The sequence below is a fragment of the Clytia hemisphaerica genome, unplaced genomic scaffold (assembly GCF_902728285.1).
Source record: "Clytia hemisphaerica strain Z4C2 unplaced genomic scaffold, Clytia hemisphaerica genome assembly, whole genome shotgun sequence".
NCBI classification, from domain to species: domain Eukaryota; kingdom Metazoa; phylum Cnidaria; class Hydrozoa; order Leptothecata; family Clytiidae; genus Clytia; species Clytia hemisphaerica.
In genome coordinates this window covers 1,668,872-1,693,115 of record NW_027103286.1, presented here as the reverse complement: position 1 = coordinate 1,693,115, position 24,244 = coordinate 1,668,872, and the positions used below count along the sequence as shown (strand labels likewise).

Sequence of the window (24,244 nt, the reverse complement as noted above, 5' to 3'; positions counted from 1 at the left end):
TATGACCTCAGTTTTGCTTCAAATGGCTTCAAATTGTAACGGCAATCGAAGAAAAGTTTTTGTATCAAAAGTTATCGCCCTTCGAAATACTACCGATATTTTGACCCCTCTTAGGAGGAATATTTCAGAATGCACTCTTAGGTTCCAAATAAACGCCCCCCCCCCCCCCCCACCGCTTGTTAATTTTTCGAAAATTTTCCAACCCCCCGGACCTTATTAGGACCCCCCTGTTTAATAATTTTCAAGAATATTTTCAGGTGTCAAGCCTATATATACCTTATTTAAGGGTTTTCAGAAGCACAATTTCCAACCCCCCCCGGCAATTAGCCCCCCCCCCCGGCAATTAGCCCCCTCCCGTTTATTTGGAACCTAAGAGTAACTTTTAATAGAGGTTGTAAGATTCTTATAAAAAAAAGTTGAGAAGTTCATTTTTGTCGTCGTTACAGTAAGAGTATCAAGTTCTTTCCGACGCTCATCATTTTATTTTGATAAATAAACCCCAAATAACGTCTCTTATTTCCAACACATTCACGTACTTAGACTGTATTTTTTTCAAAAGCATATAAATCTAAAGTGGTTGCTCTTAACAATCTCAGTTGTTAGTTCATATGGTTTAATCAGCAAAATCATTAACCTTAACTGCATATAACAGAGATAAACTAATATTCTTTCCTCTTCCTTTTGTTGTATTTCTTCCTTTTAACTTTTTAGCCCACAATTGATTTACCAAAACCTATTCCCCTCAAAACCTTCAAAGCCCAAACCAAAGTTCTTACAGATAACATTTCGCAATCAAATAAAAATCCTCTTAAAACCGATGCTTCATCTTTCACTTAAACGAACGTATGTTTTAAATCTTTTTCTGATTATAACAGTGTATCATTCATTGCTTGAGGAAAACCCACGTTGTGTTAAAAATTACGTTCAGTTGGCTTTGTTCTTGTATGAAATCATGTCTAGTTTTGTTATCTTATGAAAGTTGGGAACTTTATGAATTTCGGTTTGTGAATGTCAGTTTGACTCTTAAAAGCCAAGCGTCGGTGCCTTATTTATGATTCAAAAGTACGTTTTTATTTTACCGTAATTTAAACTCCTCACGAGTGACAATATCCACTAGTTTATCGATTGATAGAAATCGAACAACATTCACAGTTTTTGCTTTTTTCTCAACTACTTTAATCCTGAGGGTAATGCTAACGGTAGAAATTTTAGCGAGACTAATTTTAGCGTATATTAGCGAGTCAGGAAAATTTAGATTTTTTTTGGATTTATCTTAGCGAATCACGATTTAAAAAAATTTTGCGTGGATAAATTTTAGCGATCTGTCGATTCGGCGTGTTTTAGCGAGATTTACTTTAGCGAAAATAGGGAAAACTTGCTAAAACGCTAAATTAGTCTCGCTAAAATCTACAATTAAAGTAGTTCAGTAAATGAAATTGAAGATTGAGTAGAATTGGAAGGATTTTGGGCAAATTTTTCCATGTACCAGACGACAATAGCTTTTCTCTTGAAACAGAATGATAGGAAAATCGATCATTGGGATATGATAGGCGAATTCGTCAACGAAAATTGAATTGTCGGTAAAGCAGACAATGTACATACTTCACAAACTTGTTAGGGTGAAAACTAGACAGACAAGTCGAGAGTTATACGGGATGTATGTATCATTGAATAAAAACAACAAGTTCGAGTAATGTTTCATATCCCACAATCTATGTTATCCAGATATAAATAGCGAAACTAGTTTATGGAAACGGGCCACTAGACAAGACAGGAAATCTAGACTAGAAATCTCATAGAAAAGGGAGCTTAATAATATATTGCGTAAGTGTTGAAGGCATTGGTTTAATCTTCTTAGTATCATTAAACTGTTTCATTTGAACCAATTTTCAGCTTATTAAAACCTTCCGTCCCACTTGATGTGAAAAATCAGACATTATATAGATTGTATGTATTGTAGCTTTGATCTGATGTGTTGGTTGAAGTATTCTCTAAATGAATGATACTGATACAGGGATTTTCAGCTTATTAAAACCTTCCGTCCCACTTGATGTGAAAAATCAGACATTATATAGATTGTATGTATTGTAACTTTGATCTGATGTGTTGGTTGAAGTATCATCTCAATGAATGATACTGATACAGGGATTTTCAGCTTATTAAAACCTTCCGTCCCACTTGATGTGAAAAAATCAGACATTATATAGATTGTATGTATTGTAACTTTGATCTGATGTGTTGGTTGAAGTATCATCTCAATGAATGATACTGATACAGGGATTTTCAGCTTATTAAAACCTTCCGTCCCACTTGATGTGAAAAATCAGACATTATATAGATTGTATGTATTGTAACTTTGATCTGATGTGTTGGTTGAAGTATCATCTCAATGAATGATACTGATACAGGGATTTTCAGCTTATTAAAACCTTCCGTCCCACTTGATGTGAAAAATCAGACATTATATAGATTGTATGTATTGTAACTTTGATCTGATGTGTTGGTTGAAGTATCATCTCAATGAATGATACTGATACAGGGATTTTCAGCTTATTAAAACCTTCCGTCCCACTTGATGTGAAAAATCAGACATTATATAGATTGTATGTATTGTAACTTTGATCTGATGTGTTGGTTGAAGTATCATCTCAATGAATGATACTGATACAGGGATTTTCAGCTTATTAAAACCTTCCGTCCCACTTGATGTGAAAAATCAGACATTATATAGATTGTATGTATTGTAACTTTGATCTGATGTGTGTTGGTTGAAGTATCATCTCAATGAATGATACTGATACAGGGATTTTCAGCTTATTAAACCTTCCGTCCCACTTGATGTGAAAAATCAGACATTATATAGATTGTATGTATTGTAACTTTGATCTGATGTTGTTGGTTGAAGTATCATCTCAATGAATGATACTGATACAGGGATTTTCAGCTTATTAAAACCTTCCGTCCCACTTGATGTGAAAAATCAAACATTACAGGACATTATATAGATTGTATGTATTGTAACTTTTATCTGATGTGTTGGTTGAAGTATCATCTCAATGAATGATACTGATACAGGGATTTTCAGCTTATTAAAACCTTCCGTCCCACTTGATGTGAAAAATCAGACATTACAGGACATTATATAGATTGTATGTATTGTAACTTTTATCTGATGTATTGGTTGAAGTATCATCTCGATGAATGAAAGTTTTCAACTCGGGTACTAATACAGACATGCAATGATTTAGAGGCTGCTCAAATGGAGGCAGGCTGGTCCGGCTAGGTGATTTTCGAAAGTCACGTGATCTATATTTAGCCATTTGATTCGTCAAAAACTGTGACGTAACGTTCGAAAATCCATCTCACCTATCCGGGTCAGCCCGCCTCCATATGAACTCTTAGAATTTACTGTCTTAAAAGTATACTTTTCCTTGGTTTAGTTATCTTTTGAGAATTTGTCTCAATTATTCTCTCTGCTCTCCTTCATGGCCCTCCTTCATCACTGGTTTCTTTACTTTGTTTCTTCCGAAATAATATTTTTTGACTTTTACGCATGCAAGGTTCGTTTCGGGAAATTGTTGGTTCGCCTTGAAACTCCTAAACAAACAATTTTTGTGAATTGAATTTGGCGATCAAAGGCTAAAGCCATTTTTTCCTTACTAAAAACTTTCCTGGTGAAGAATGAAAAGATATTCCGTCTGAACATTAATTAACTAAACAACAACGTTAGATCTTTTTATTTCATTTTTTAGTGATAAACCTTACGTATGTGCCTTATGTTTGCTTCTTAGTATTGATCATTTATATCTCATCCAAAAAACATAGGAAGAGACTTTGAGGTTCATTAAAAAGATATTTTCAGACATTTTAATGAAAACCCGTGGATCTTATCGGATTTTAGTTATTTTCATATTTGTTTGAGAAAAATTGTTATTAATCTCTTAGTGCTAATAACACCCTTTTTGGACGAAGAATTACAAACCTTGTTTAGGTTGCGGGGCAATTTGTGGTTTTTCTACCCATACGAAAAACCATTAATGAGATTCTCTTTCAGTTTAAAAAGTAAAATAATTTCTCACTACAACAACAACAACAATAACGAAATGACAAGCAAGTAAGTGTTGACAAAATTATGTTTCACATTCTAGAAAAAACTTTTCATTGTATATTGTACCGTATTGCTTCTTCAAATTACTCTGTCCATGTTACTTTTATCTGATATTTCGATGGCGGATTGGCGGCCGCCCACACTCTAAAGAAGCTCTAAAGAAGCGGGCCAATTTTCCATCACGTTGTTTCTTATATTTGTACTCCCCCGTAGTGCGCAAGGATATATTAATCCACTCCCTTCTTTCCACCACAGCAACCTTGAATCCTCGGCGGGGGGGGGGGGGGGGTACTAGGGTTGGCGAATGAGGGGTATGTGCGGACGGGACCTCCGAAAACCGACCCTTAGAGAGACTGATTTTTGCTGAAAAGGTGACCGTTAAAGAGACTTTTTTAATTTTTTTTTTCGATTTAGAGAGACTTTATTACAATTTTTTTTTGATTTTTGAAAAAAGTCATACCCTTCGAGAGACCTTATTACAATTTTTTCCCTGGAAATAAAAAAATTTCCTAAAAATCCTGAATTTTCCGACCCTAAGAGAGACTGATTTAAAACTTTCTGATTTTTCCGACCCTTAGAGAGACTTTGAAAGGTGAAAAAACCGACCCTTACCGTCCGCACATACCCATCATCCATTTTTGCCTAAGTACCCCTTCCCTGCGTCTTGAATATGACGGCCACTAAGGATTTCATGCTTCTTAGCCCGAAGGGTGGGCTTGAAAACAAACAAATATCCTCTTGTTGGTTTTGATAACGAAACTGAAGATTTTTTTCTTTACATTACGTCCTTTAATTTATTCCAAAAACATATTTTCCAGAATAAAGATTTCTCGCAATGATGATATCCGCAGAATGTTGGAAGTCAAAGAAATGGCCGAAAAGCGGAAAGATGCCGGATATGCCGGTTCGGATAACGGTAGCGACCGAAGTGATCTTTCAACCCAATCTATGCCACAATATAGCAGTTACAGGTTAGTGTAAACAAAAACTTTTGCCTTTACTTCTAGTGTACTTCTTTCTCGCACTTTGTTTTTTCGAGTCGAAAGCGGCTGAATGATGCTTCTGTGACTCTACTTTATAAATCGTAAGATATTCTAAGTGAGATATATTATTTTTTAATTTCTAGTACCCTTTTTTAGTATCATCGTTCCATCTTACCAAGGAACTTGATCTTACCGAAATGAAAAAACGTTTTCTTTCATTTTTTGTGAAGAAGTGTTTATCCGCATTTTCGCGGCTCTTGTTAAAAGGGCACACATATTAAATTGTTCGCGCGTTTAGGAGTTTTTGTCGCGCTGACAAGATTACCGCCTCCTTCTTCAAAACATATTACAGACCCAAAAAACAAGCAGCCTCACAGGAAAGACGCTCAATCATTTCCAGGTCTGTAAATTGATGCGGGTCAATGTTTTGATTTTTGAGCTTGTGGACAAAAATGTCAGAAGATCAACAAAATTTTCATAGGACAGCCTTCTTTCTGAACAACTTTTTGTAGAATGTCTTAGATTCTTTCTTTATATCAAGTAAGTGTTTTCTTTAGTATTTTTGATCCTCCGTTTGATTTACTTACTTACTGTCTTGACAAAATAAATTTTAATATGACTGGGAGAGCTCTCCAACATGAAGACTACATATATTTCTAGAACTACTTAAATTTATTACTTATTTTAATCTCTAAATACTTATATCACATTATTTTACACATTTATTATTTATTGAATATAATATAATCAATATAATATTTTTTTTTTCCCACAGAAATAACACCAAACCTTATCCCATCTCCTCAAGTTTTGCATGTATAAAAACACTTTGCCTTTGCAGTGGTTGCTTTTACTTTTTCGTTTTTTAGCCTGCAGGTCCACATCAGTTTTTACTGCCAATGTATATGGAATTGTATATAATATATGTATATAATTTTGTATATAGAACCTGACCTGCATTAACAAATAAATTAATAATAATAATAATAAATACTTGGCTTACAGTTTACACCATGATCAGTCAGGAGTTTTTGCGCCATTAGGAAAGTATTTTACGATTTTCCTGGACTTTCTTCCTCTGCGGCGCTGCGGCTCGGTCAGGCCCAATTACTATTGCATTGCATTGATAGTTTGGTTCGTGACCTCTGACTGACTCTAAATATTTGAGAAAAAGTGTTTCATTTTGAGTCGGAAAAATCAATTTTCTTTACCTCCTTTTTTCTTCTATAAACATATCCACTTCACACATAGAAAATGTCCCAGTAAGTGTTAGTCCATACTCTTAAAAAACAAATAGACTATGAAGGACTAAAAGCAGAGAGTCATGGTTTTACCGTATGATTTACCATGATGCTAGCACCGTAAGGGGCCGTCGACAAACGACTTTCCTTTTTTTAACGGCCTGAGGCCGTTAAGGTTCAGACCCCCTCCCCCCCTTCGTCTTAGCGGCCAAAAAAATTCTTCACAAGTAAATACTTTCACTGGTCCATGGCCGCCATGTTCTTTCGATTCGTAATCCTCAAAGTTCTTCTTTTCGCACGGTGAAGGCTTCTTCGTAAAAGCGAAAGACATGTATCTATTTTTCGGATCCGGCATGCGGAAATAGTGTCAGGACCTGCAGGTGACCTGGTAGGGTTGGGTATGGGTGTGGTTTGGGTGTGGGTACGTATCAGATTGGCTAGGAATTTGGTTATTATCAGTTAGGGTTAGGGTTGGAGCTCGAAACAAGCACTCTTAATTGTGATTTTCTCTAAATATAGTCTGGTCTGCAGTTTGTACAATATAAATAGACGTCAGAAGCGTTATGCTGGCATGAATCCATGGCGCAGTTGATAAGGCAATGGGTTTCAAATAATCAGAACTTTGCATTTAGTGGGTTCGAATCCCACCGGTGGCAATCTGTCGGTAAGTCATTCAGTAAGTTAGAAAACATAGAAAATAACTCACATAGAACCAGAAAGTCAGCAAAACTACGAACAAGAGACTGGAAAGTACGAAATAAGTCCAGATCTGTCTTTCGCCTTTACAAAGAAGCCACGACGTTTTCGCACAGAATAAACATGTGGTTTTGAGCCGTGACCTTTCAATTTTGAAACTCCAAGCCCCGCAGCAAGTCAGGGCGGGATGGGTGGAGCAAGGAGTCAACTGAGACGGAGGGAAAAATTGCCGACTTTCGTCACGTGACCAGTCTTTTTTCTCGTTGAAGCATTAATTGGTGATTGGAAATAAGGTGAATGTCGTGTGTTTGCTTTGGTCTTGGCCTTTCTTCACATGTTTCTACTTTTTGGACTGATGTGATGAAATTTGTATAATAAGTGAGACTTTCCCTTTTTTTAAAACTTTTTTAACGGCATTGCAGTGACCCCCTCCCACCCCTTACGGCCAGAAGCCCTTAAAAAAAAGGAAAATTGTTTGTCGACGGCCCCTAAGTTGGTCTAATCTCGACATACATCTTCCAATCTTGACAAATAATCAAAACAAACCTTGAATGGAATTCTTGGTATCATTCAAACTAGAAGTTCAGTAAACATTGCAATCCTTTCAATTAAAAAAACAGCCAAATTATAAGCAGTTTTACGCAACACACACAACGCATGCAAACTTCCCCGTAACTTTCTCGTGTCCATCATTAAAATTTTACAACTTTATTATGCTTCAAGTCACGTGATAAAAATAATTTGCGCGCTTAGTCGACCTGGTTTCGTTAAACTTCTAGGCGCCGCACCTAGCACACCCAGTCTCTTTTTAAACTCGTAAGGAAACTGGGTTCTTTTAATTATTTTCGGTTCACGGTAAAAAGGTCTGCTAAAAAATTTGTTGCGTACAAAATTTTGTTGTGATTTGGGCATCTTCGTTGAAACATGCTAATTAGTTTTTTAGTGATTACTACATCGTTAAAGTGTTCTTTTCAAATATAAGTAATAACAGTTCACATTTCTCATATTATATTACCAATCTGTGACGTAATAGAGAGAGAGTACAATTTAGTGATTGATTGATAACTTTGGTATGTATTTGTTTATGTTTGATTTTTTATTTCGAAGACCAGCCTACAGCTATGTCGAGATTAGAAGACGTATGTCGATATTAGACGATCCTACGGTACGCTGTACTCTGGTCTTTAAAACAAAAAATCAACCAAACAACAAATACCATACAAACAAAGTTACTAATCATCATCATCATCAATCATCAGTAAATTGCGCTCTCCCTGTTACTCCCTGTATTTTTTGAGCACCAGTTTGGTTTTCGTAGATCTCACTCAACCATCCATACCTTACTTAATATTGTTGAACGTATTCGGAAATCTCTTGATGATGGTAACTTTGTGTGTGGTGTTTTTGTTGATTTGCAAAAAGCTTTCGATACTGTTGATCATTCTATTCTAATTTCAAAACTCGACCACTATGGGGTTAGAGGAAAGGCTAATGACTGGTTCAGATCATATTTATCTAACAGATCCCAGTTTGTCTCTATTTCATCTAATAAATCTTCTATTAAAATAATTCCTCATGGTGTTCCACAAGGCTCTGTTCTAGGACCTCTCTTATTTTTAATCTATATTAATGATCTTCACAATGCAATCTTTTCAAGTGAAACTTTTCATTTCGCTGATGATACCCATATTTTACATTTTAATGATGATCTTCTTTCCCTTTGCAACAGAGTCAATCGTGACCTAAGATCCCTCCAAACTTGGCTCAAAGCCAATAAAATATCCCTTAATGCTGGAAAAACTGAATTTTTAATTTTCAGACACTGTCGAAAAATTCTTCCTTTTGTTCCTTTTCTTAAAATTGGAGGTAAGAAAATTTTTCAAAGTTCAAATATCAAATATCTTGGCGTTTTGATTGACATGCACCTCAACTGGAAAGCCCACACCACATCTTTATCAGCTAAACTTGCCAGAGCAAATGGTATTATATCTATAAGCTCAGGCACTATGTTTCAACAAAAACCTTAGTTGACATTTATTATGCTCTTTTTCATTCCCATCTTCAATATGGTTGCCAACTCTGGGGTCTCACTGACAATACCACTTCTAAGCCTATATTTATCCTTCAAAAGAAAGCCTTACGTCTTATTACTTTTAACAACTTTCGATGCCCTTCTTCTCCACTCTTTTCTGACCTCAAAATTCCCAAGATTTTTGACCTTGTCAAATCTCTTAATATATCTTTTGTCCACAGATTCCTAAATAACAAATTACCCTTTGACCTTCTGGAGTTTTTTAACTTTATTCAGCTTGATGCTGAAGACGAAAACACTCAAAGTACCAGAGGAGCATGTTTGAAACTACTTTTTGTTCCCTCCTACAACACCATTACCTTTGGGAACAAATCTTTCTCTAAGTTTTGCATAACACATTGGAACAACATCCAGCGATCTTACCCAAATATTACCCTGAGCTCATCTGATTTCAGTTTTGTTAAATCTCTCGTCCTTACTCACTGTCTTGGGAGATACTGAGCACACCCCTCCCCTACCAAGAAAGTTTAGCAAACTTTATTTTAATTTATTCTTCATTAGATAAAAAATTCTTAAAAAATATAAATATTTATAAATAATTTACAAAGTGTTATAAACGCAATCTGTACTTAGGTGGCCGCATCTATTTGATTAGCTAGATTATAAGGCGGTCTCCCTCCATATATTTTTTGTGCATATCATCACTTGTATCTTTTTTGTAGTGTTAAATGGTAAATAAATACTTACTTACTTACTTCACAGTATATGGGTAAAGGCCACATTTTTGGTACACCTGTCCCTTCCGTTACACTAAAAAATATTTATCCTCAAAAAGCTTCTAAACTTATTTATTTGTATTGTATTAAGTAATGGTTCTACCATGATAATCAATTGCCTGCCCCTCAATAACATTGTTTTATAAAAGGTTTGTAGCTCTAATTGCCACCCTTATCAATAAACCAATGGAGACTAGGTGTTTCTCCCTATATATTGCAATTTCAAGAAAGACATTTATTGAAAAATGCTTCTTCAGAGTTGTTGAATCAATCCCACTGATAAAATTTCAATATATATTTTTCAAGTTGACGGTAGAGTGTATTTTGTGTAACGGAAGGGACAAATTATCAGTTGATGTGTAAATTATTCTGTAATATGTCATTTTTTTAAAATATTTAACTTATTTTTAACAATGGAACATATTTTTTGGTTATAATAGAAGGAAGCTAAACCAAAGGGTCTAACAAATCTACCAAAACCATGAATACTATGATAAATACCATCATAAATGACTAAATGATAAAAGCGTAACGGAAGGGACACTTTTCTGCTTACTTTTCATCAAATGTCATTGAAGTGTTTCAAACCTTTTCAGCTTGAAACACATTGCAATGTCTTCGAATACCTTAGTTTTGAGCAGAAAAAACAAAAAAATCTCAGAATTTTTATTATATTAGCATTTATAAAAAAATGCCGTAACGGAAGGGGCATTCGTTACGGAAGGGACATTCGTTACGGAAGGGACATTCGTTACGGAAGGGACAACAAGATTCACTTCACAGTATCTCCATGAGACAATTTCTAATTCAGAAATGCTTTTGTGAAAATAAGTAGTCCTGAGGGTATAGAAACTACACCAAAGGAAAATGATTCTTGCGAATCAGTTGACTAAATATTCCAAATCATACATGCGTAACGGAAGGGACAAATTTGGTGACAATCTCCCATATCAGGCACAATTTTTGAAAAAACTGAGCTTAGAAATTAGATGAGAGCATGAAAATGGAATCTAGGAACATCCCAATGATAAACTGACAAGGAGAGGCCCAAAAAGTAAACTTGACTAGGTAATTTTGACTAAAAGTAACTAGCGTAACGGAAGGGACAAAATCATGGTATCAAACTGTACATTTTAGAAAAATTTGCTTGCTGGGCAATAGATACACATGATTAAAATAAATTAATCATGATTAAATCAGATGCAAAAGTCTCCTCTTTTGGGGATAATGTGAATGAAGTTAACTTTTTGAGTAGGTTTGCCCTAGATAAAAAAAAATTAAGATCAAGTTCAATTTTCTATTATTTTTTAAAGAAAAATTGAGATATTTGGACTTCAAAGGGACCTCAAAGGTGCAGAAATCATTCACAGATAGTCACATTATATTTTTTAAAGAGGCATCTTATCATAGAACACAAAAAAGTTAAAAGTTTTGAGTACTTTGGCTTGATTTCTTAGTTATGACCGGAATAAGTTTAAAAACGTAACGGAAGGGACAGTGTACCAAAAATGTGGCCTTTACCCATATACACAAATTGTTGATATATGAGAAATGTGAAGTTATTATGTTTGGAAAGAAAACTTTAATAATGTAGTCATCACTAAAAAACTACCGTAACTTGGTGTAATGTCGACACACCTCCTCTTATTCGGACACCCTTTTTATCAGCTGAAATTTATAGAAAGATTGAAACTGTTTTTGTTTTTTTTGCTCATTGGTCAGAGTTTTTTGCTGTTTTTACAACATATGGTAATTAGCATGCTTTCAAAGAAGATATCCAAATCAAGCCAGATGTAATTAATTGAACCAATCGATGTGATCACAAATTTACTTATGTCTGAAAATTGCTTACTTTGCTTCATGTTTTTTATCACTTATAATGATATTTTCTTTTTTTTCAGATCACTTTCTGGCGGATTGTTTGGTCCTTTCGAAAACTCTCCAACCAGGCCAAGTTCAAGATTAAATTCAATATTTCATCGGTCTTCAAAACCAAAAGACATGAGTGGAAGTAAATTGAAAACTCCATCAGCAATTGGTCGCCCTAGAGGTGATAGTATACCTCGTCCAACATCAGCAATGTCTGGTGAGACACCAACTCGACCTGGATTTAGTAGAGAACATTCCGCATCTAAATTGCCTGTGTTTAGACGTGAAACTTCAATGCCTCAGATAAGAAGAGAGTCATCTATACCAAAAATAAAGCGTGAAAAATCAGATATGCATACAGCAAGGACAAATAGTGGGAATGTGAGTAGAATGGCACCACCAACCCCAAGAGGTTCAAAAACAACTATTATGACTCCAACAACGCCAAAAACAGTTGAAGAGCGTAAAGTTTCAGAACGTAATAATGCCGCTAGAGGAACTAGAAGTGGAGTTAGTGGAATCTCAGATACAGTAATCATAGGTGATAATGTTCAAATTATAAGCAGCGGTAAAAAAGGTATTGTTATGTTCGTGGGTGAGACAAGATTTGCAAAAGGAATCTGGATTGGTGTTGTGTTGGAGGACACAACAGGCAAGAACGATGGGTCAGTTGGTGGTGTACGATATTTTACTTGCCCTTCATTGCGTGGGGTTTTTGTACGTGAAGATAAACTTGAAAAAATTGGAGGGTCAAAGAAGCGTACTCCAAGTGCAAATTTACTAAATACTTCGGTTAGTCGAAATGACAGTTCAATGAGCACAGATTCAGGTGTTGAAGATGAGAGTGAATTGAGTATGGGTGATACAGTGTCTATAAGTTCAGCTGCTGGAACACGTATAGGAACTTTAAGATTCATTGGTACAACAGAGTTTGCAAAAGGAACATGGTGTGGTGTTGAACTTGATGAACAGACTGGAAAGAATGACGGTGCTGTAGCTGGAACTAGGTAGGCTGCTTTTCACGTTCATTTCAATCCAATTCATATGCTCTTGTCATGTAAAATTTTCATTTTGTTTATCAGCATTGATTATAATAATCTACAAAATAGAAATGATTGTTTTCTGTATTTTGTAGGTATTTCCAGTGTGAAGCCAAACATGGCATTTTTGCACAAGTTGGAAAAGTCCGTAAACATACATCAACGCCCACGTCAACACTACCCAAAGCTCAATCAATGTCAACTCCATCATTACCAAAGCCTAGGTTACCTTCCCAAGCATACACTGCACCAAAAGAAACGCCAAACAGAAATAGTTTATCAGATTCAAATGATATAAACGAAGCCCTAAAAGCAATGGAAGTATGTTGAAGAATATTTTATTTTTTTTATCATATCTTCCAATTCCAATTGTTCTGTTCTATTTGCAACAAAGATTCTTTTATATAGATAATAATACCAAAGCTGTTAAAGGGAAGTAAAAAAAGCAACCTCTTCCATCCATTTTTTGTAAAGCACATTTTTTTTCTTTTTAGACTTCATTAGCAGATGAGGTGATTTCACCAGATGTCAGTTCAGGCGATTTAAGTGATACAATCACAACAACTTCAACTCCTGCAAATCAAGAATTGCTACAGAGACAGGTAACTGTTCCTTCATGATTTGTATAATTGTTCTCTATCTTCCAAAATTTTCTTTGAATGGAAGTTAAATGAAGAATTTTGATTCTGGCTTGTGGTACAGAGAAAATAGTGAAACAACTCACCGAAACTCTCTTTTTCATTAGTCTTAAAAAAAAATGATTTAGAATTCGAAAGCCCAGTTTATTATGCCATATAGAATGAAATATTTGAAGCTAGACTAAGTAAGTAATCATACTCTGGTCTGGTAGGTGAATAAAATTCTGTTTTCCCTTATATTTTTAGCTGTCATCAGAGCATCAAGAGAACACATTGCGCTTTATGAATCAAATCAAAACATTGGAGAACGAGAAGAAGGATCTTGAAAACAAACTCGGTGATAGCACACAGTAAGTTACTGGATATATGGTCTAATGATTAACGGCATTGCTCTTTGTCTTAGATATTACAATTAATGGTTTAGCCTTTACATAAATTTAACTTTTCTATTCTTCATTCTCTTATATTCTTTTCTTTGTAGAAAGATTGAAGATCTACAATTCCAATTAGAAGAGCAACAAATGTTAACGGATGACGCCAAGGTTTGTTTTGATTATTATTGAAACATGAATAAGGATCTTTATTTAACTAATTTGGCTCATGCTCGATATAGTGTATTATCATTTTGTTGAGTACTACTTATTTTTGAGTTATCAGTTGATTTAACATAAAGAATTGGCAGTCAGTCAAAGTAAGTCTGCGACCACTTGGGGTTGATCCATCAACCTTGCGAACTGTAGCCAGATGCTCTACCACTACACTACGGTTGCTAAAAAGCAGTCAGTCAGGTTGAAAGTCAGGTCATTGAATTGCTTATTTATTATAACATTTACATTCCTTTTCTCAATGTTTAGGAGCAGAGCATCTTGGACCCCTCGAATGCACAAGAAGTTGAAAACTTGAAAAAACAACTGGAAGCAAAAACGAAGTAAGCATGATATATTTTCAATGTAATGGGATTCTCTTTCATTGGTGAGGAACCAGAATAAATCTTCATAGAATACAGCAGGGTTTTCCCTTCAAGTGGGCAGCCAAAAAGAAAAGAAATTAAATCAAACTCTTTATATCAGCGACAAGGCAAAGTGGTTTGTTTTTACATGATGGTGCATGCTAGCCTAGAAAACTAAACTAGTTTGATTCAGTCACTAGGGTAAATCTGATAGTAAGTAGTAACTAAGCCAGTATTCCAAGGAAAACTTAAAATTCGTAAATATGAAAATCTTTAAAGCACCGGAAACGCTATATTCCCATTAGCCGTTCGTCCTAGTCTTGTGAATAACAGGCTTAGTTAACAAGGCTAGGTGCATGCGACCAATCAGGAGAAAGCTCCTCTTTAGTTTAGTAACAGTGTATTTTCAGATGTTTTCTCATTTACTAGTAGTCATGAATTATACTGATAAAGTCATCTACATCTTGTTTTAGAGAAATTGAAGACTTGAACACCAAAATCAAAGATTCACCAACTACAACAACACCAGCACCTTCTGAAGAAATAGCCGTCCAAGATGAAAAAGAAAAGAAATTAAAAGAGGTGTTTATTCAAATCTAAACCTAAACTACCGATATTATTAGTTTGTCTCAACATTGAAAACTTAACTTTTCGTGGAACTGAACTTCTTTTTTCCACCAACTTTTAATAGGAACTTTTAACTCTGAATCAAAAACTTTTGTCTTGTAGGAACTTGATAAAGCAAACGAGAAAGCATCACAGCAATCCACACAGATTGACCAACTCAAAGAGAGTCTGAAGAAAAAGGTATTGTTATTGGTTTTTCCTTCTTGGAACGAAACTTTGCCATAAATCTGTTTACATACATAAAGCCTTAGAAGACTTAATTGTTTTCGATGCCGGACTGTTGGTCGAATTAAGCAGCATATTCTTAAAAATATATATCGATACTATAGAGTGAATGATAAGCTTTCTTGATATAATCCCATCTTTAATATTTGTATAGGAAGAAGAAGTCGAGGAGCTCAAATTCAAGCAAGATGAATTAGAAATTGAAGCAGGAGTAAGTTTGGAGGAAGCTATACCTCTGAAAATCCAAATATTTTTTATAATTTTGGTGAAAAGAAAATTTATTCAATGAAAAATGTCCTCTCTCGAAAATTTTTCCTATAAGACTATACCCTGGAATATAGAATATACCTTATATAGAATATACCCTGGAAGCCACCTAACCCCTTCCAAGTAAAAAAATTCAATTAAACAAAGTGGGAGTACTGGAATCAAAATTCTCCCGCAAGCTCTAAATTCTGAAAAAGCTTTATTAATACTAAACCCAAAACTGCTAGATATATTTTGGCGCTGATTGTAGATACAGTCTATTGTGATTCCCCCCCATCTGTTTGAAGCAGAGAACCTTTCCTAGTTTCTAACTTATCAACACTTGTTGACAGGAATCAAAAACGTTGAAAGAAGAGCTGGACATCAAAACAGAGAAGTGCAAAGAACAAGATTCGAAGCTTGTTTCTTATGAAGCAGAACTCAACAAATTGCGAAATGATCTGAAACTGATCGAAGAGACAAAGAAAACAGAACAACAATTTCTGGTAAAAACACCATTCATTTAGTTTAAAGAAAATGTTTTATTATTTAAAAATTGTTAGTCTGAGACAATGGGCTTTTCCAGAAAAAAAACGTATACCCCCTGTTGAGGAGGTCCATCCCTCTGTGGCTGGAAATGCTGTAACCCCCTGGAATTCAAGGCAACTTAAGGTTTAAAAACCCCTCTGGAATTCTGAATTTTAGTAAAATTAAAAAAGCCACCCCCGTGGAATTCCAGTTATTTTTGACAGATTCTTTATCTCCCTATGGAATTCCGCCACATATCAAACCTTACCCTCTTGGAACGAAAATGGACCTCCTCAACAGGGGGTATAGCCTAATTTAGATTGCGAAGAATTGCATGTTCAAAGATGACTTCATTTATGCCATACTCGTTAAAAGGATTTAAGTTAAATGGTCATAGCTATAGAAAACTATTATTTATTAATTTTTCACAATTGCAGGAGTCAGAATCTCAACTGAAAACTCAAGATTACGAAAAACAAATTTCTGAGCTCAATGATGCATTGAAAAAAGCAGTAAGTGATACTTTGTAAACGTCTTTTCTATGTTTTTTTATGTTTTTCAACACCATCGCAAAACGTTCTCCAAAGCAAGCACAATCCTGGACTTGAATGACAAAGGTTCATTTGTTTATGAGAAATAGCAATTCTTAGTATAGAGGTTTTTTAACTTCCGCCATTATGCATGGAAGCAAATATTCGATTTGCGTAATAGATCGCCTCTACATATTCGAACGTTTGCTTCCATAATGGCGGAAATTACGTACCATGACATGAAGAACCTCAGGGTTTTACCTTTCTCATTTCTAATGCTAATCTTACATGAAAAAGTTTCAGTAGCATTGTCAATTATTTATTTAACAGAACGAACAAAATGAAGAGCTCAAGTTCAAAATGGACGAAATAGAGATTGAAGCTGGGGTATGATATACTTTCTTCTTATGGTATAATGAAATACAGCACTTTTGAGTCGAAAAATTAAGATTATGTTATTATTCTCCTCGTTGAACAAAACTTTAGACGTTTAGACGCCCCATTTTCCACCCTGCTAATTCTAATTGTGAATTAAGGGGGTAGAAAGTTGACTATCTAACGTCATTGTATTTGAATTTTGTTGATTTCAATACAATGACATTTTTCTATTCTTTCCCACGCTGAATTTTAACTGTCAACTTTCTGTCCATATTTTCCCTACTGTAACAATAGGAATAGGCAGGGCAGAAAGTTGGCCATCTAAACTAAAATTAAACTATCATCTAATGTAGTTGTCGGAAATAATTGATGAAGTGCGAATGTTTTTCGTGATTGAAACATGTTTAATCGAAAAAAGTTATCCTTGTTTCTAGCCTTACGACGATCATCGGTTGTGAATGATTTTAAAAGATATAAATTTCAATATTTAAATTGATGCGTGGCTCTACGTTAGTTTATAGAGCACTCTGTCACCACAATTTACAGACATATTGAGAAACATGTTGTATAAAATTTACTTACACTGGCTTTTGTTTCGCTAGGAAAATCTTTACCTATTCCTTAACTCTACATATCTTAGGATGCTGAAAAGTCGCAATCAGAAGTCTCAGAACTGAAAGAGAAAAACAAACAAAACGAAGACAAAGTTACGGCATACGAAAGTGAACTTCAAAAATTGAAAAACGACATGGAAGAATTACAAAAGGCTCGATCGAGTGAGCAACAACAACTGGTAAGCTAGGCTAGAATTCATTTATTGATCAACGAAGGAAGTCATTTAAAAAAAAGAACAGTGAATCTCGCGAAAATACGTTCAATCTCTGGGTCCTTACTACAAATATGTTGAAATTATGTTTTGGTACAAAAACCACTCTAAGCTTATTTTTGGTGAATCTTGCCATCATTTAGTAGCATTTCTAGCTAAATTCCACTTCATTTGTGAATTTGGATCCAGAATATGCAATTTTTTTGGCTCGTATATATTGTCGGAAGAAATATTGCACAAATCAAGCTTGCAATATATTTTGGATATAGTTTCAATTTACAATATACTGCCCCTGACAATATATTGTGTAGTGTAATGAAGACCTAAAGAAATGTAAATGATTACGTCATGAATGTTATGATTGACAACGAATTCTGTCGATTCGAGGATTTCTAAGGATTTTCAAGGATTTTCGGTTCGCCTTTACCAAGCTTTAAATGTTTTTCTCAATTTCCCTGAAGTAAAAAAATATTTGAAAACTTTACGTAAAGTTGTTCAATTCTTTAAAGTTCTCAAGCTCTTATCCAATTAAAAAATAAAGTCAATATTATGGAAATACGTGCTCCTGCTAGGAAATAGACGAGCTTGCTTTCCAACTTTAATAAATCTTCTCTTTTCTCCCATTTAGACAAAAGTGGAAGCCACTTTAAAGGATCTAAACACAGTCGCAAATCAACTGGACACTATCAAATCTGAAAACATTAAATTACAAGAATCCAACAATTCTTTCAAACAAGAAATCGAGGGACTGAACAAAGAGTTGACGAACTTGAAAACAGATAAGGGTTTCATAGAGGATGAATTGAGTATTCACAAACAAGAGAAAACTGAAACATTACAAGAGCTTGAACAACAGAAGAAGCTTGTTGAAGAGAAAGAGACAGCTCTCAAAGAACTTCAACGACAAACTAATGAGACACAGCAACAAATGAAACTCTTGGAGACGGAAAAAGATCATTTGAACACAAAGTGTGAAGAACTCACCAGCGAGGTACTATTAATCATTTTTGGACCTACCACGGAGGTCCTCTAAATTAACCGATGTTCGTCCGTTCGTTCGTCTGTTACTAGCTTTTTTTCTTCTGATATTTTGCACAATGATGCAAAATGGCAATGCCCAAAAGTGAATGTGTAAATGGAGGGCAGAGATTGATGTACCCAGATGATGTTAACCTCCTATATCCCATGAAACAAACGAAAGTTCGTAGATTTGGGGGAAGGGGGGATGAAGTTTGCCACACCCAAACTGCACACTTTGTTAACGTTTTATTAACATTTTCGTTGTTTTTACTATTTCGCCAGCATTTACAAAAATCGAGCGACGAAGTTAGTGAATTATACAAGAAGAACAAAGAACTGGAAGAAAAGTTGTCCACCACAGAACGTGAAGTCATTACATTGCAGTCTGACGTCACTGAGTGGAATGAAAAACACACTGAACAGCAGGTTTGCGATTTTGATTCTGAATGAATTGAAAGTGATGGAAGCTATTGCCATGGAAATAAGTTTTTAGTTTTTGTATTCATTCCTTAATAGTCGTCATGCTGCCATAGTCTTCCTAATAATTTAGCTGAATGAAGTTGTTCTCTCGTTTGTTTAATGTAACTTGTTAAGGTTACAAAGATTTGGAATGAGTGTATATAAGGCATCTAAAATACAGCGAGTGTAATGCAAAGCTAGAGCAAGGTTAAATTCCCGGCTGGGTCAGATCAAAAACTTATACTTAGTACAAAAATGGTACTTGGTGTCTCTCTAACAGAATTATCAAGGGGTAAGTGGAGCAATCCAGGGAGAAAGAGTAGCGCTTTCTCCTACCTTTGGGTTGATAGCTATCGAAAGAGAAGCCTTCGGGTCGACTCGGACTGCTATCGCAGACCACTTATCTAAACTAAGTTTCTAAGGTATTGTTTGTTTACTTTCAGAGAAAAACAGAAGCAGCTGATAAGAAACTATCAGAGAAGACAGAAGAACACGAAAAAACGAAAACAACTCTTTCCGAAGTCAAAACCAAACTTGAAAGCGTGGAAAATGAGAAAGGAAGCACTCTCAAAGAACTTCAAGAGATGAAAACGAAAGTAGAAAACCTTGCAAAAGATACAGAGGTATTCAAAGGTTTCAAAATAGCTTATTATAAATATTTGTCCAGGAGAGATTTTTTTCGAAGTACATTTTGATAACACCTTTCGGCAATCTTTCTATACGCACGAACTTTAATATTGGTCCGATAATTCAAAAGATTTTTGGGCATACAAAAATCCTTTTATAACGGGCTCCCGGGATCTAGGCATCCGCACCGGCCGATCTGTAATGCACGTGTACCACCCTTCCGGAGACTTCCTGGGCTACTTTATTGAACTATTTAACATGACATTATAGGTGCTGAAAAAGGAGAAACAGTCACTGGCTGATGAGAAACAATCTCTAGCTTCCGAGAGAAATACGCTAAACAAACGTAACGAAGAAACAGTCGAGAAAGTGAAAAAGTTGGAGAAAGTTGATTACGAGACGAAACAAGAAATTGAAAAACTCACACAACTGCTTCAGCAGGTTGGGTCGTTTGTTATTTTTTCTGATGTAAAGTTTTGAAACACAATGGTGGGATTCAATAGATCTTATCGGAGTTTTTGATTTTTCTAAAAAAGCGATGCATTGTGGGATTGTTTCGGGAGTATTACAATAGAAATCTCTTAGGAATTCCTCGAGGGAATTCTATTGTAATACTCCCGAAACAATCCCACAATGCATCGCTTTTTTAGAAAAATCAAAATCTCCGATAAGGTCTATTCCTGAATGTCAAATGTCCACTGTTTTGATTAAATTGGATTCTCTACCATCGTGACCGATTTGGTTATAGATCCACTGACCTTTGGAAAATCCTGGACCAAGCTATATCCGCCATCTTTGATCTTTGATCGGAGGTTTTTTTAAAAGTGACAGCCAAATGGTAGCACTACTCGATGTGGGTCAATTCATAACTTTCCGTGAAAAAGATTTTCACCCACATTGAGAAGCGGTAACATTAGGGTACCACTTCCTGATCAAAGATTTGGTTGGCCGGGATCAAGAAACTTTGTCCAGGGTATATAAAGGTCAGTGGTAAGACATCCTTTTTCAGAACAGTTATCATCATAGATTTATAAAGCCCGAAGGGCTAGATGGCGTACTTTTGCTGAAAAGTGTGCCGTGGTTAGGTAGGAAATCCTACCTAGGTCACGTGACATTACAATATAATTTCAGCGCTTGACCAATATTTTTTCCGATATTCACTTTTTTTTGCCTGCGATGGCTTAAAGCACGACATCTAACCCTTCGGGCTTTATAAATCTATGGTTATCATCCATAATCCACCTGACCTCATATTCCTTATTTTTCAGCGAAAAGAGAAGACGTCAGACGAAATGAAAACACTCGAAGAAACGAACACTCAAAAAGACCAAAAAATTCAACAGTTAGAAGAACAAAATAAAACGCTTTCCTTAAACATTGACGAGTTAAATAAAACGAACCAAACTCAAAAGGTGTGTTTTTATAAGAACAAATAGCTTCCATGGCCATAATATTAAGAACAAGCTGAGAACATTTTAAGATTTTGCAGACTCTAAAAAATAAGCTAAGAATATTTTTAGGCTTACAACTCAAAATATTAACAAAAAATCGGATCAGTTGAACTGAACAAATCTAAAGGTTTTATCATCGCATCACGCTACATAATTTTCTCTATTTTCAGGACGAGCTTGATAAAACGCGGAACGATTTGCAAACCAAAGACCAAGAGATCTTAAGCCAAAGTCAAAACGTGCAAGATACTCATTCGAATGTTCAATCACTACAATCCAACATAGACAAATTGACCACGGAGTTAAAACAAACTAATAGTGAAAAAGAAGTTTTGACTACCAGCGTGGACACACTCACTAAGGAACGTGATAGTTTATTAAGCGAGAAAGACACTTTGAACAAACAGATCGTTGACGTCACGGCAAATGTAAGTCAAGGTGATTCGGAGATGAAATCGCTGAAAGAAAAGTTGGAGGATATGCAGAACTCCAACCACGGTTTGGAAGAAAAATGTAAATTGTTGACAGAACAGGTATTCCCTATACATCTTTCTTCATAACTTCCGTGGGTTAATTTCCTCACAGAAGGAGATGTTGATTGAAAACTTTTCGACCATGAGTTTGCAAGTGTGACTCAAAAGAGACAAAAAGGGGTTTGTGAATTTCACTTTCCACGATTATAAAATGGGGATATAGCTTCCATGCATGACGGTAACGGTATAACGGTTGGACGTTAATTTAGTTTCTCTGGATTCAGAATTCTACTTTGCCACAAAGAGTATGGAATCTAGAAGTCTAGCCTAGAATATAATGAGGTACGGAGATGCAAACAAGAGGCTACCGTACTTACCTAAAACAATCCAAAAGAATCACTTTGGTGTGATTTTCGGACAAATATGACGGTCTAAATTGTTGTCATCTTGGCGCGTTTGATTGATTAAGATACTCTAGTTTTCGGCAAGTACGGGACTTAAAAAGGAATTATACGGTGTTATATACACCCGACTCGTCTGAAACTGATGTCAGCAAAATTTTAATAAAAGAGTCCTTTCAAATTTGTAAATAAAAGGAAGAAAAAAATCTTGCTCCACATTTTTCTTTATTCATTACAAAAGATTCTATTTATTTCAATCTGCTGAATCAACATACATTATAACTATGTAAAAGGTCAATGGCTTTAATGCACCAACAAAATCATTTTTTCTCCTGACAAGTTCGTAGAGAAAGAACATGCCCTGGTGAACGTGCACAAAGAATCGAGACTGGCCATCGAAACTGAAAAGAAATTGAGAGACACACTGGAAACGAAAAATACAGAAATGAGCCAGAAATTGCAAGCTGTCGAAAATGATGCCACACAACACAAGACGAAGATACAAGAACTAGAGACAAAGGTATTACTTAATGTTTCCATTTTAGTCCAGAAGAACTTCCGATGTCCAGGGTGAATTTCAAAATGCCGTGACTGAATACAGTTGATGCTCTCTAATTCGAATTTCAAGGGGAATTAGATTTTCAGAGAAAAAGGAAGCGTATCGTTTATGAGGGTTCTTCATTGATGGCGACTTTCAATATATTATCGAATAATGGAGCGTGTCAATAAAAGTGTCGAATTAGAGAGCGTCACTCGTAATTCTGTTGTATTTGTCTGTTAGGGAACTAATTATCATTTCTAACCATTAAAATCACTTTTTTAATCGGGGACCATCACATTCTTGGAACTAAAGTGGGAAAATGAGAACTATTCCGTAACACAGAAATAACTAACTACTCTGTTCCAAAGTACACGCTTGTGCGCATTGTCTTTTTGATAGAATAATTCCCATACGGAAGCCTCTGCGAAGAAGTATGATTTATAAATAGCAACACTTCTCTCGTCGTCTCCCCTCTCTCAACCGCACTCCACTCCGCAGCGGTCAGGTTGAAAAATCTTAAATCAAAAAGACAAATGATAACAGACCCTTTACAGCAATGAATTTTGAAATTTATGATATTCATGACGTAATGTTTTCTACGGAAATACCCCGGTTTTAGCCAGTAGTGGCAAATTTAAATTAGATAAAAGTTGTATAAAATTGGCCACTACTGGCAAAAACCGGGGTCTTTCCATAGAAAACATTACGTCATGAATATCATGAATCAGCCGTAGACACAGAAATAACCTTTTTATCTTTCGTTTCTTTACATTTAGTTGAGAAGGGTAGAAGAACAAAACAATAATCTACAAAATGCTCAAACCACTGGTGATACAGGTGATTATACTTAACCTTTCCAGCGCGCAACTTTTTAAATTTTCACGCTGTCAGCGCGCAACATTTTTTCAGAAAATAGACATGTTCGGTTATTTTATCATAACTCAAGAACTAAGAATCTTTAGAAAAAAAGTAAGGTATCCCTGAAAAGCTAATTAAATTCTACAACTTTTAGACCAAGTACCAATCCAAATAAAATATTCCAACAAAAATGGTAGCCTCACGTAAACCACAGTTTTTTTTCACGTTTTGCGGTAATGTCACTTTTTTTGCATTTTTCACTTCTAGAGCAAAAAAAAGTGGGGGGAAGTTAATTAAAAAATCTGTCTTTGGCTATTCATCAATTTATACATCATTTTGAAGTAATATACCAAAAATCAGCATCCAGAAAAATCTGTATGTGTCACACCAGCCGCCCAAATATCGGTCACTTTTGCCGAAAATCACTATTTTCGGCTAAAAAAATCCAATATATACAATTTTGAAGTATTTTGATGATAATGTGTTTCCAGAAGCAGCTACAACATCAAAAATGGTGTAAAAGTATTCCCCAACTATCTAAGCAACACTTTCAGTCAGTATTCTTAGCTCCTGAAGCTTTTGAAGGGTATCGGCTACCGTGAAACTAGATGGCATAGTCGGCGACAGTTGCAAAGTTTCCAAAAACCGTAAGCCTTTTGAGGCAAACTCGTTGCTCTCAAATCTGGCTTCTTTTGCCCATAAGGAATGTTAAATGTCATAAT

General features: G+C 35.4%; 1 protein-coding gene across 1 annotated transcript in view; it reads left to right on the top strand.

Annotated features, from left to right (window-relative positions):
* Positions 1-5,502: 5,502 nt before the first annotated feature.
* Positions 5,503-24,244, top strand: part of LOC136806607 (CAP-Gly domain-containing linker protein 1-like) — a 29,916-nt gene continuing 11,174 nt past the window's right edge. Inside the window, exons 1-22 of the mRNA XM_067063200.1 lie at positions 5,503-5,631; positions 11,738-12,712; positions 12,841-13,066; positions 13,240-13,347; positions 13,630-13,733; positions 13,865-13,925; positions 14,238-14,311; positions 14,806-14,914; positions 15,062-15,139; positions 15,339-15,395; positions 15,784-15,936; positions 16,396-16,470; positions 16,819-16,875; positions 17,507-17,659; positions 18,321-18,683; positions 18,995-19,138; positions 19,615-19,794; positions 20,069-20,239; positions 21,067-21,210; positions 21,420-21,782; positions 22,464-22,643; positions 23,441-23,501. Coding sequence (XP_066919301.1) covers positions 11,838-12,712; positions 12,841-13,066; positions 13,240-13,347; positions 13,630-13,733; positions 13,865-13,925; positions 14,238-14,311; positions 14,806-14,914; positions 15,062-15,139; positions 15,339-15,395; positions 15,784-15,936; positions 16,396-16,470; positions 16,819-16,875; positions 17,507-17,659; positions 18,321-18,683; positions 18,995-19,138; positions 19,615-19,794; positions 20,069-20,239; positions 21,067-21,210; positions 21,420-21,782; positions 22,464-22,643; positions 23,441-23,501 — 3,736 coding nt within the window. The 5' untranslated portion in view covers positions 5,503-5,631; positions 11,738-11,837. The remainder of the gene's footprint in view (positions 5,632-11,737; positions 12,713-12,840; positions 13,067-13,239; positions 13,348-13,629; positions 13,734-13,864; positions 13,926-14,237; positions 14,312-14,805; positions 14,915-15,061; positions 15,140-15,338; positions 15,396-15,783; positions 15,937-16,395; positions 16,471-16,818; positions 16,876-17,506; positions 17,660-18,320; positions 18,684-18,994; positions 19,139-19,614; positions 19,795-20,068; positions 20,240-21,066; positions 21,211-21,419; positions 21,783-22,463; positions 22,644-23,440; positions 23,502-24,244) is intronic.